This window comes from Trichogramma pretiosum, unplaced genomic scaffold, assembly GCF_000599845.2.
Source record: "Trichogramma pretiosum strain Unisexual culture from Peru unplaced genomic scaffold, Tpre_2.0 scaffold148, whole genome shotgun sequence".
NCBI lineage: Eukaryota > Metazoa > Arthropoda > Insecta > Hymenoptera > Trichogrammatidae > Trichogramma > Trichogramma pretiosum.
In genome coordinates, this window is record NW_019641643.1 from 130,372 (window position 1) to 143,926 (window position 13,555).

The window sequence follows — 13,555 nt, forward strand, 5'->3', positions numbered from 1 at the left end:
TAATAATGTAACTTTTCCTTATAATTTTAATATAATTATTCATGTAACTTCAATGTAATTTTTTTCATGTAAGCTTAGTGCAATTTTTTCAGGTAATTTTAATGTAATCCATTCATGTAAATTTATGTAATTTTTCCATATGGAACCGTTTTATGTATGTATCCACACACTGTATGTATACAGAACGTTTAAATGCTCAATAAAGTCAGTGTAAATGTCTCGCATGAGGCCTAAACACTTTAATATAAAAAAAAAAAAAAAAATACGTAAATATTCGGTACATGAATATTTAAATACCCAGCCAGTCCACAGATTTTGCCTTGCTTACCTGAGCGTACAACTTGGTTTCGTCTCGTAGTCTATGTGTTTATATAGTTGATAAAATTTTGTTCGTATACTGAGTTACGCAAAGAGTCACTAAACTGTCAGAAACTTTAGCCTCTGTGCTGGATGTAATAATACCTTCCATCCAAGTTGTGGGCTTAACTACACTACTGCATTGTCTGCTAGGCTCTGTTGCAAAAGGAGTTTTCTCGGCGATCTCGACATCATGGCTACATTACCTTGATGACGGCTTAAAATTCAATTATTCTGAGCTAGCTCTATTCATTAAAAAACCAGCGAAGCAGAATTTGAGCTAAAAAATGCATCGTAGAAAAATTGCTGTATCTCAGCGAATCTTGCGAATTTTTAACTTCTGAAACCGGCGTTGAAAAGGTGAGAAAAAACCTATCAGATAGTTTCATGCAATTTTTTCCATAGTTGATTCTACTTAGCCATTTCCTGGAAGAAACTAATACACTTTTCGATTTTTCAATTTTTCGTACTGTCGTTTTTTGGGATAAAGTTGTATTTTTCTGCATTAAAATAATTTCAAAGTGTATGCTTATTTATACCATTGGATTTGTTATAAAAAATCCTAAATTTTGGTGGTGTCAACAAATTTTCTAGATTTTTTTTGTTCATTTGTCACTCGCTCGAAAATAAACTTTGCGGAATTTGCGAAAAAGAACGATCGAAAAAGTGTATTTTTTTGAATGAAATTGTGCTTCTAAGTCAAAACTGACTGCAGCATTCGATTCTGCAGACAAAAACACATAAGAAAATGTATTGTCAAGATTATTTTTACACTCTAAACAGAGTTTGAAATAAATCGAATTATAGCCCTATTTTGCTTCTTTTTTGGAGCACGTTTTTAAACTTCAAAAATTCATCGACACCATCTAAAATCATTTTTTTGAGTTCTAGTTTACGGTAAAATTCATTTTAAGCCTCAAACTTTCTGATTCCGATGGATCCCCCGAGACACGAAAAATTTTTGAAAAAGTGGACCACCCTAATGTACAGCTGTGCCCACGCGGGTCAGTGGGTCATAAACCGAGTTGCGCAAGTGCGTTAGGTCACGTATGTTGACGGTGACGTCACAACAGGAAAGTAGATGGGCAGAAATATTTAAAATTGTTTCAGGAGCAAATAGTACCGGTGATACAGGACATTGCTGTCGATGATTTTCCTGAGGTTTGGTTTCGGCAGGATGGTGCCCCTGCTCATTTTAAAGCGATAGTCAGGCAGTACTTCGATGAAGTATTTTATAATCATCGGATTCGTAAAGAGGGACCATTGAGTGGCCAGCCAAATCGTCTGATCTGACTCCACTGGATTTTTTCTTTTCGGGCTACATAAAAAATAAAATTAATGTTAGCAAACCTGGAGATTCAACAGATCTTAGGAAAAGAATTGTCCATAAATGCGCTGATATATCACCTGAAATTATTAGAAGTTTTATTGAAAATGTGTACGTTCGCCTTGAAATCTGCCAGAAGGTTTATGGAGGACATTTTGAACACAAATTGTAAGGCGTTCTGAATTCGGAGTTAAAATAGTTTCTTAGTTCACTGTAGCTTTTTTGGTAGCTGATTTCGATTTTAATTTTAATTTTTTATATTGTGGTGAGAGCCTTTTCAATACCAATCAATGCGTATTGATTACTCCTTATGCCATGAACACTTCTATTGATACAGGAAAACCTCGGTATTCGCGGTATTCCTTATTCGTGGTTTCGCCCAGTCGTGAGTTTAAAATTAATACCACGTTTCTACATTCACAGCTCTGATTCGCAGATTAGTGGATTGACACATGATTTATGGCTTGTTCGCATCTATCAATTTTGTTGTTGTAAGATTTTGTCTTGATTAGAAACTTAGAAGTTAGGACGAAAGCTTAGAAATAAGTGATGAATATTTTTTTCATTAAAATCATTGCTCCAGCAAAAGAAATCTCCTCGCAAAAATTCGTTGAAGCCTCAAGATAACTAGGCCATGGAAATAGCACAAAAGTTGAAAATTTTACAACTTTTAGACAGCAGTAAGAAAGATGCGTCGATTGCAAGTAGATATGTAGTCAACGAGTCTACAATTCGATCAATCTGCAGCAACAAAGACGAAATTTGAGCAAGTGCAGCAAAGTTGGGCCTCCATGCTAAACTATGTAAAATCACCAGATTATAATAATTGTTTAACAGTGAATTGTATTGTATTTTATTTTATAATAGAAGAAGAAGTGTTGTAATTACTTTTATTTTTCGTTTTTAACAAAAAATTTCACCACAATTAGACTTTTTCCAACTCTCTGGAACGGAACCCCCATTTTACATAAAAATCAATGCTTCAGTATTCGCGGTTTCGTAGAAATAGAGGAAGCTGTGAGAAAATGGTTTATTAGCCTAAGAGCTCAAAATGTCAACATTTATGGTACATATTATCAAGCAAAAGGAAAAATTATTAAACATTAAATATTTCAAAGCAAATACTGGTTAATTCGATAAGTTAAAATAGCGAAATAATGTTGTGTTCAATAAAGTAGTGAGTGCTTAGTGTGAACTATTAATCAGCCGCAACTTGGATGACATAGCTCAATTGAATTTTAAAAGAATACGAGCCAAGAAATATATTTAATGCAGATGAAAGAACTTTTTTAAATTCGAATAGTATTTAAATATTAAACAAATACAAATACTTGCGTTTACTATAATTCAAAATTTTTTTGATTTGGCATCTCTTTGACTTTGTTAACTCGAACTTCGTTAATTCGAAGTTACGGATTTTGAATTATAAAAAGTTTTACTGTACTTGTATTTAAGTAAAATTATGATTTAACTTATAAATTTACCTGGTATACAAGTCTTATTTTGACATTCAAATTCATTTTTTTTACAATCATAATGCTGACATTTATCAAGTGATTCATCTTCTCCATTCAAACAATCATCTTCTCCATCACAAATCCAACTAGGATGAATACAAGTTATTTTATCTTTACAGTAAAATTCATTAATTGAACAATAAATGTTTTCAACTTGGTTTTGACTACAATTGAGTTCATCGGAGCTATCAAAGCAGTCGTAATCTCCATCACAAATCCAAGTTTCAGCTGAACAATTTCTTGTCACACACGTACTACCATTATCATGACATATATTTATACATTTACTTTCATCACTGTTATCCCCACAATCATCGTCGTGATCGCATATCCAATTTTTCTGTATACAATTATTATTGGAACAAGTAAATTCATCTGGACGGCAAGATGTATCTGGAATTGAAAGGTTTTACTACAATAAAAGTAAAATAATTCGTGAAATAAAATAGGTTATGTAAGTTCTTACGTAATTTCTTACGTAAATCCTTACATTCGATCATTAGTCAATTTTCTTACGTAAGAACTTACGTAAGTTCTTACCTGAACTTTTTTACACAGTAAAATATTATTTTTTTAAAAAACTTAGGAATTGTCAGATATTTTCGAAATTATTTACGTTATAATTTAGAGTGTATTTACTTTGAAACTTTAAAGAAGTGAAAAAGTTTCCCAGAACCTGGGATTCAACCTGTGATCAGTCGCTTAAGAGTCCAGCGCCCTACTACTTGAGAAATTCATTGAATATAGAAGCCCAATTGGAAAAAGCCTGAGCAAAGCCTGATCTGATCATTCGGCTGGTACCCCTATTGAAAATAAATACGTATTTTCGATACATATCGAAAGTACGTATCGAAAGTACGTATCGAAAATACGTAAAAAAGATACGTATCGATTTCGAACAACCTAAAATACGTATCGAAAGAACATATCGTAATTTCGTATTTAATTTACGTACTGCTAATATTGGATTCAATTACAGACAGATTAGGATTATAGGATGAACACTAAATAGGAGATACAAATGACGAGTCCCATAAATTTATTTTTAATTTTTAAAATTTATCGATATATTTTACATGAAGATTTTTACAAATTACATATTAATGTCATGTAACATTTGCAAGAAATTACTATGAAATAAATTAAAAAATGACAATTTTTTTTATCCATTATAACTAATAATAATACAAATTTGGTACAGGGCCAACATAACTTATATTTTTATCAATTGAAATAAAAACACAAACTTTTGCTATGTCAGCAGTTTTTATTGCAAATATATTTTCAGAAATTTCAGTTATTTTTTTAATGCTCGCTTCTCTATCCGGATAAATATTTTCGATATTTATCATGCGTACCAAAGTAAATTCTAGCCTATTTATCGGATCTACAATGAAATCAAGTATTTGTATAAAAGTACCATCGTGAGTTATGGCGTACGAGTTATCAGACCTTTGACGATTTATTTTACTTGAATTAAATAGACACCTATCCTTCACCATTTTACGATAAATGCGGCTTTCATTCGATATATTTAACTCTTGGATCCATTTGGTTGCTACTTTGTAATTTCGTCCAAAATATCGAGCATTTAAAAATTTATAGGTAAGTTTAGAAGTTTTTTTCTGCAAATGCGTTATATAATCGGAAACCCTGGAATATGGTTTGGAGAAAATATGTTTTTTTAATACTAAATTACTTTGTGCCATACTCAGAGCTCTGCATATTTGAGGGATAACGCCCTTAGCGGCTTGAATTTTTTTTACAAGTTGTTCGTTGCCGTTTTCAAATGTGTATCCGCTATGAGCCCACAATGGCCCCCAGTTTGCTACACTTGATACCAAGTGTAACAACTGGTGAACATTATAAGTCATAGCGGCTTTAGGGTATATGTTTTCGATATTCTGGACAAAATCTATTAACAAATTTTCAGCCGTTTCAATTTCTGAGTAAGTTATATTTTTTTGTAATAATAAATAGCTAGCATGAACCAAAAGCATCCAATGTTGTGCATATTCACGTAATCGAGGAAACATCAAGAGAATGGGTAAACTGTAGTATAATAACCAGTTTTCCCACTCTCTTGACTTCCACTTTGTCAAATCATTAATCGATCGAGAAAGACGACGAATTTGATTTGGTACTTTAATTTTAATCAAAACTTCATCAATTTTTTCGATTTCTTCGTGTGTCAATGAATAAGGCTTATTTTTTTCTTTAAACCAGTAATTAAAAAATTGTGCTGCAATTCCCAAATTCAGACAGTGCATACTGTCAGGTACAAAGCCGTTAATGATATCCAAATGTTTCATATTTATCAAACAAGATGGTCTTTTGACTCCAAAAATAGGTTTTTTAGAATATAAGCTTTGTTCCATCCAATCCACTGTTTGCAGCATATTTCTCCCAGGAATTTCTTCCTCTAGCCAAGGATATTTTACACACCCTTTCTTTTTCGATGCTACATAAACCCCAGGATGTAGACACCACCCACAACCAAAATACCCATTGTATTGTATGAAACCTTGCATTTGCGGTCTCGCAGCTGAATCAACGCAACAACATTGAGTGTAAATTTTTATTTGTCGTTCTACGTTATCAATAATACAAGAAACACCATCATTTGCTAAACGGTTCATATAATCTACAAATGGTTTTAAAAAAATATTCATATTAGGCTTGCCTTTTCCGAACCAAAGGCCACATACGAAGGGGTGGGCGGTGCGTACATCATATGGTAACTCATTTATAATAAATTGAATAGGCCAAATAGAGTAATTACTACTTTCAAAAATTGGAGAGCCATCGCTATTCATTACAGTAGTTACATAGTCAAAATTAGAAAATTCTTCATCTTGTGACGATAAAGTTTCTGTAAGTTTTTCGTACATAACTCCATCATAGAAATCGCTTATTTCATTTACCCCAATTTGCTTTTCTTGCCTCAATTTAACAATGTTTAAGTAATAATTTTTATTTTCTTGAATTAAATTGACTATCTCTTTATCTACGTTTAGAATTACAAAATAACTATTATAAGTTGATTCTTTAAAATTAATTTTTACTTCACACGTATCACAATAAATAAATTTATCAGACCATTGAAAAAGACCTAAATATTTTTCACAAGTGGGACACACCCCATGATAGTTCATAATACTAGTGTCATTAAATAATTTATTTATCAAATATCTAGTATCTGGCAAAGAAATATTTCCAAGAAAACAATTCAACATTTTCAGCAAATCTGCAATTGCTGATTGAGCTAAGTTGTATGTTAGCGAATACTGCAACACTGCTGCTAATATCTCGGATTTACTTACAACATCTGCTTTTATTGTATCGTCCATATCATCATTTTTTAATAGTTTTTCTAAATGTGATATTGAATCGTCTTCACTCGCCGGCCTATCAAAAACAGACGAACAGTCAAAAAAAGAGTCCTCTTCTTCACTGTCGCTTTCACCATCAGAATAAAATTCGTGACAAATATCCTGCATCCATTTATCCTGGAAGTTATCGTCACCAAATTCTTCCAATCCATAAAAATGCGTGGAATTTAATGAAGAAAAATCAATTTTCTGCATAAAAATGTAATAATATTTATATAATTTACCGCGTAACAATATTTATATAATATTAAATGATCAGTGAATATGATTTTACCTCTTCAGCGTAAACTGATCGTAATTCAGTGTTGAATAATGGATAAGTATTTTGGGTGTCATTAGAATTATGAACTTCATTATCGTACCTACTGCAGAACAAATAACTTGATCCAATGGAAACTTCCGATGAAATATTGGCTGATTGATGCATAGAACTTTCATTCTATTGAAGAAATATTTATTTTTACACTTAGGCATTTGTATAATATTAATAAAAAAGTATAAGCAGCGTCTATCTGTATGACAGATGTAGTGATTTTTTAATAAATCATTAAGTAAATCAAGAGCCCTGCGTACTAAGGAAATTCCATTAAGAACACATTTTTATAGTATCCATTTTTGAAAAATTATGTATAATAAATAATTCTGTACAATTATGTAGAAAAACAGACATAATAGACTCCCGCTTAAAACCATGTGAAAAGATTTGTAAGATCTTCTCCGATAATCAAAAATAGTTTAAATTTTGTAGCCGTACTGGAGACTTACAGCTTAAATTTATCCATGCTACTTGTCTAAACATTCAAAGTCAACGAGTAATCTAATTATATAATTACCAAGTCCATGTTTATGTAAATAAATTTTTCAATTGGCAACTTGGACTCAGCCGTTTGAACATACAACAGTATATAAATTAAACAATTTTACTATCTGGAAGAGTTTTGTTGCCATAACTATACATTTTTAAATTATCGATTGAAACATGCATAGTTTTATTCAAATATATTAACTCTTCTCAAGTATTTCAGGTGCAACAAGGCATAAACCTACATTTCCTCCAGAATGAGAGATTAAAATATGTCAGAGATTATAATACGTCTCTCTACACGACATGTTAAATGACAGGCTTTTGATTTGGAAAATAAAATTAATATCCAAACTGCCAAAATAGTATGACAATTTATTTCTAATATTTAAACTACTACTACTACTACTACTACTACTACTACTACTACTGCTGATGCTGCTACTACTTTGTACTATTAATATTATTTTAATTTCAAGATATAGTACTCATAAGATATTTGAATATTTGTCAACAGGATCAGCAGGTGAGAAATGGTTTGAAGTTACATGAATTTTCATTAGGAAAATCTAAAAAAACCCCCCTAAATATAGCTAAAGGTTTTAATCCTATAATTTTTAATGGAAATAAATTAGTTAAATGTATGCCACCAATACAGTATTTTAATGATGTGAAACGTAACAAATGTAAGTGTTTGTTCACTGGTAACTAGAATAAATTTGTTCTGTGCTGTACAAAAACTCATATAAATTGTGTTCTAACATTCCTTATACAAAGTCAGCTTGGGGGAAAAAGGGTGAAATAAATATCCATATAAAATAATACTACATATGTACCAAATATATCGTACAGATAGTCTAAATGAATAGCATAAAACAACCATAGAGTAAATTATACCTGCATTTCAACGTCAGTATCATCTGTACTGTTTTCATGAATATTCATCATTTCATTTCTTTGGATGTGGTTATTGTTTTCATTATATCTGGTGGTGCGAGGAACTTTGCTATCTTTACTTTCCACATATCCAAAGTATCGAGGCATATTTCGCTCTTGAAAAATTTAATGAAATCCTTGCAATACTGTAAAAAGCATTCAAGGGCTTAAATATTTCACGGTTCGATCACTCCAACATAAACTTTAACCTTTAAACTGTATACCACTACCAGTTTAAATTAATTGGAATAAATCTTACCTAATTAATAACTTTTATTTATCGCACGTGGTGTTTGAATTATTTTTAATTATTACAACGACCAGATAATGTGTACTTTTTTAAATTTGCCGAGATTTATTACTTTTGGCTACCGCACGAGCTTGTTAAAGAAGTATATTAGAACAACGCCAATAGTTTGCTACTCCCATCTATGTACGTTACAGTGTGAAGATTTACGTCGTCAACCGCTTGACTCCGATATCGACTCCGTTCACGTTACAGACCTGCAGCCCGCTCTGTGGCTCAGGCCACTACTACATTACAGTGTGAAGATTTACAATCGCGTCGTCAACCGCTCGACTCCGATATCGACTCCGTTCACGTTACAGACCTGCAGCCCGCTCTGTGCACTGTGCACTATGCTCTGCCTGACCGTTGCATTTTTCCCTCCAATATTGTCTGACTGAAGTGTCGCTCAAAGCGGAGCAACCATAACCGAGACTGTTTTACCGCGAACTCCGAAGACCGGTAACGAACACTGACTTTAGTCAAATTTATACGGCGTAAGAGTTCGTTTTTTTAACATTTTGTTTTCAAGTGCTCGTTATAACATAATCATGAACGACAATAAAATAACACACGTAGCTGTGAGATTTTTCGATGAGAAGAAAATGGGTTCTAAAATTCATTACATTGTTGTCGTTCCAATTTCAAACATAAAAAATTTTAAAGTATTAGAAAAATATGACAATCATCCATTTTTGGTTAAAAAACCGTTAAACAAGAAACAATGTGGGTCCCTGCTCAAATATTGGCCATTGGTTGTAAGTTATTTGGATCTACATTAACAAATAATTTGACTTTTAAACTTTATATAGTTGTTCATTAGGCTAAAGTTTTTTTCAAACCACCTAATTGACACTGATTTATACACTATAATGACTATTATCTGATCATATTTGCGACGATGAAAATTTGATATCTGTTCAGTACTCACAGACTGATTTATTTTAACTTAATTAAACATTATCTTTATTAACATTACAGTGGAGAGTGATAATCTCGCTGAGAGTAAGGCTGGTCGATTTCATTTTGACAATCTAAATCTAACATCTGCCTTGCAACGTATACTGGAAAGAAATGACGTTTCAGACACTGATTTTGATAGCGAAGACGATACTCAAGGCGAAGGTGTCGTTAAAGAAGTTGAACAAACAGAAAAGAAAGAAATAGGCTCTAATTCTAATAAGTTGGATGCAAAAAAGGTATTGAACCAGGCAAGTTAACAAGATTTATAAACTACAAAGTTTTAATAACTCAGACTTGATAAAATTAATAATATTTTTAACCTTTACACTCTTGTTATTTGTTTTAGATGAATGTCGATAAAAAAATATTATCAACATTCTCCAGGTCACTGGATCAATCAATAATGGACGAGTATAGAGAGCAAACCCATGTACAACAGAAATCATCACTTTATAAATCTTACAATGTAAATAATTCCAGGAGCTTATCAGTCAGTAAAGGTATAAATTTATTCAATTTTTCAATTTACTAAACAGATCAACTATTTATCATTGCATAATTTATTTTACTATTGACTATAAAATTTAAGTATAAATTGTGTTGAATTGTAAAAGATTTGATTTTATTATTTGAGACTGTGTATTTGCAGTCTAAATTGTATTATTCTTTTTTTATAAATTATTATGTAAATTATATATTTTCAGATGGTATGAATTCTACACCTTGTAAACGCAAACTTCAATATGATCGTAATGATGCAGAAGGTTCTTTAAATCATATTGAAGATGGAATAGACAAATTGAACGACACGCAGGTAAAATAAATAAATAGTGTTGTACTAAATAGTTTCAAGACTTTCTGTCTAATAATTGTGTTGACTAAATTTTAGGTTGACAGCATCTCTCCATCTGTAAATCACTTGGTCCAAAAAAGGACTACAGATATGGAGGGGAAAAAAAGAAAACTTACTGAACAAAAGAAATCCCAGGTGAAAAATAAAATCAATGCATCAATCATGGATAGATATAGAAAGGATGCCTTTTTACAAGAAAAACTGTCACCCACTAAACCTTCTGGAAGTGGACTAAATACATCATCATCAGCATCTCCTGTTATCACAGGATCTTTAGCTAAAAATTATACATATGAAAACACATCACCAGTCAACAATTTTTCAGCTATGCCCAATGCAGCCAGCACAGCATTAAAAAAGCAAAGTAGCACTCGATACAACAGCAAATCAGCAAACATTTTACTGGGCACAGGTAATATGATGTATAATTTTCTCAAGTTTGCATTTGTCACATCTACTTACTGCATGTTTCAATAAAAAATAAATTTTTTCCTCTGATATTTGTTTCAAACTTTCAACAATCTCAGATAAAAACAAAGGTTATCTTTTGAATCGCATGTAGATCATGCTGAGCATTTTCTACTGTGTTGTGAAAGCCTATTCTACAATGACTTTGAGAGATGTACATGCAGTTGTCTACAGTGCCATGAACGCGTATGCAGTAAAGTTTGTACTTTAATTCATAATTTTTTTTACAGAGAACATTTTGCATCCTGATAAACATTTAGAATGTATGGATGGGATAGAGACGTTCATAAGAGAATGTGAGGAAGATTTGGAACGAGAAGAAAGAGAGTTACTTGCTGCTAGAGAGAAAAAATCAAAAAAAATAGTTGGGAAACGCATATTAAAAAGAAAACAAAAAAAAAAGGACCCGAATGAAGATGTGACAATGTATAAGCATTTAGCCACCAAAAAAGATTATAAAAAATTCACAGAAATGAACAAGAATAATGAAAAAGTAAAATTATTTGAAAATTTTATTTATTTAATATTCTGTATTTAAAATTTATATTGAATTATTAACTTGTCAAATTTTACAGGTAAAAATGATACACTTGGAATGTGGCATCAATGTAACATTTGAATGTTTCAATAAAGCAAAAAAATCGAAAACTCCCAGCGTCTTGGTTCGACACCTTAGTCGTGGAATTTGGGGTGCTTTTGCTTTACAAAACCGAGCAATTGATTTGCCAAAATGTGCGCAGTTGGAAAATAGGTCTCCTCGAAAATCTTTAACTCCACGAAAAAAGGCTGTTTTAAAAAGTAGGCTAATTTTTTAAGTTATTTGATTTTCCTTTTTCATTTTTTCACATTGGCAAATCAAAATTTTCTTTTCTTTTATTACAGGTGTTTATTTAGATTTTCTGTCCAAACGATTCAAAGGGATGTACGCAGAAGAGAAAAATAGGTGCATGTCTTACTTGAGTAAATTTATAAATTTTTTAAATACAAGTAATCAAAATGATTCTGAAAATGAAGATGAAGAAAGGCAAGATATTGATGATATCAGCAGTACAGAAGATGAAGCTGCAGAGGAAAATGTTTAATTATTATATTATAAACGTTTAATTAAATGTATCTTTTTATAATTTATTTTATAGTAATTTCTTGCAAATGGCATAAGTATGTAATTAGTAAATATCTTTATGTAAAAGTATATTAATATATTTAAAAAATTAAAAATAAATTTATGGGACTCGTCATTTGCATCTCCTATTCAGTGTTCATCCTATAATCCTAATCTGTCTGTAATTGCATCCAATATTAGCAGTACGTAAATTAAATACGAAATTACGATATGTTCTTTCGATACGTATTTTAGGTTGTTCGAAATCGATACGTATCTTTTTTACGTATTTTCGATACGTACTTTCGATACGTACTTTCGATATGTATCGAAAATACGTATTTATTTTCAATAGGGATCAAGCTAGTGATCTGGCCCGTAAAGCGGGGATAATCATGTTCTAATCGGGTCCGGATCTTGTCCGGAAGATAGTGTGAACACGAACTCTACTACGCTATTGAATCGTAAAAATGTAGCAAGAAAGTTTATATTATTTGTAAACACCGTGTACATGTTCACAGTGTCAGTTGTCGATGAACCACGAGCTTTCATTTTGGTCGCCGCTCGCCGCCTATTCCAGCTGCCGCCTTACGCGGTGCGTAGCGTACTGGAAAATCCGGCCCTGAATTAATAAAGGCATTGCGCTTGACATTAATATTTGAATAATCATGAATTAACCTGAGAAATTTTCAAGAATATTTTTCATTCTTAGCGACCAAGAGTTTATGGTATTGCTAAAATTATTCTTACTGCATTTGGACGAAAAGAATTCTGAACCATTTCTATAATTATAATAATAGACGAAAAATTGAATATATGTCGTTTGAAAAATAAAATAAAATTAGTTTTTTGGAAATCTTATAGTGACATACATTTCTCTGAAAAATGATTGGAAGCGATACAAGTCTTGATGAAAGTTTCGATGAGGTTTTGATAAAATTAATAGTGACGATGAAGTCTGTTTAGATAAAAAACGTGTATCTGTGAATGCTAATGCTTTGAAAGAATGGTCGTGCAAAAACAATATTAATCATACAGCATTCGATATATTGTTGAAATTTACTCATAATATAAGACTCATATATAAGACAATGGTGTATGGTGATAAATTGAACCAATGATGTTGCACTAAAAAACAGTGATTTATTTATTATTATAAAATATTATTATATTATTATACAACTATTTACAATTTATACAAGCTCACCTAAAAAACAGTGAAACGACAATTTAAGTTCAATTCTACCTCCTCTCAATTTTTCAAATATTATTCTCTCCAATACTGTTTCTTCAACTGTTATTATAACTCTGATACCTATTTACAATTAAGCATTAACAACAGCCGACACTCGAGCACGCGACATGCGCAGAACGTGCGAGACTTATTTGAGAAATTATAATTTCTTTACATTCATACCGTATTATAAATATGAATTGAAAAACAATCCGTTCGCTCAAAACATACAGACTTTTGAGCTACTAATGGCGCTACAATTACGTCGTGAAAAGTTATGTTTACCCTATCCTCTGGGCAAGGTCTGGGCCGGATAAG

General features: G+C 31.6%; 2 protein-coding genes across 2 annotated transcripts; one reads left to right on the forward strand and one right to left on the reverse strand.

Annotated features, from left to right (window-relative positions):
• Positions 1-4,376: 4,376 nt before the first annotated feature.
• On the reverse strand, positions 4,377-8,614 carry LOC111693857. Its single transcript, XM_023459751.1, has 4 exons — positions 8,591-8,614; positions 8,293-8,477; positions 6,868-7,032; positions 4,377-6,782 (listed from the first exon to the last, which is right to left on the reverse strand). Exons 2-4 carry the CDS (start codon positions 8,437-8,439, stop codon positions 4,377-4,379), a joined length of 2,718 nt encoding a protein of 905 aa, XP_023315519.1. The 5' UTR covers positions 8,440-8,477; positions 8,591-8,614.
• Positions 8,615-9,182: 568 nt separating this feature from the next.
• Positions 9,183-11,983, forward strand: LOC111693858. Its single transcript, XM_023459752.1, has 8 exons — positions 9,183-9,375; positions 9,599-9,828; positions 9,927-10,080; positions 10,285-10,394; positions 10,470-10,845; positions 11,132-11,394; positions 11,477-11,699; positions 11,784-11,983. The coding sequence occupies exons 1-8, from the start codon at positions 9,342-9,344 to the stop codon at positions 11,981-11,983; spliced, it is 1,590 nt and encodes a 529-aa protein (XP_023315520.1). The 5' UTR covers positions 9,183-9,341.
• Positions 11,984-13,555: the final 1,572 nt, after the last annotated feature.

Coding starts and splice junctions, on each gene's coding strand:
- LOC111693858 (XM_023459752.1), top strand. CDS start 9,342: ATGTGGGTCCCTGCTCAAATATTGGCCATTGGTT. Junction 10,846..11,131: donor AAACATTTTACTGGGCACAG/GTAATATGATGT, acceptor TTTTTTTTACAG/AGAACATTTTGCATCCTGAT. Junction 11,700..11,783: donor AAAAAAGGCTGTTTTAAAAA/GTAGGCTAATTT, acceptor CTTTTATTACAG/GTGTTTATTTAGATTTTCTG.
- LOC111693857 (XM_023459751.1), bottom strand. CDS start 8,439: ATGCCTCGATACTTTGGATATGTGGAAAGTAAAGATAGCAAAGTTCCT. Junction 7,033..8,292: donor ATACTGACGTTGAAATGCAG/GTATAATTTACT, acceptor TTTCTTCAATAG/AATGAAAGTTCTATGCATCA. Junction 6,783..6,867: donor GATCAGTTTACGCTGAAGAG/GTAAAATCATAT, acceptor ATTTTTATGCAG/AAAATTGATTTTTCTTCATT.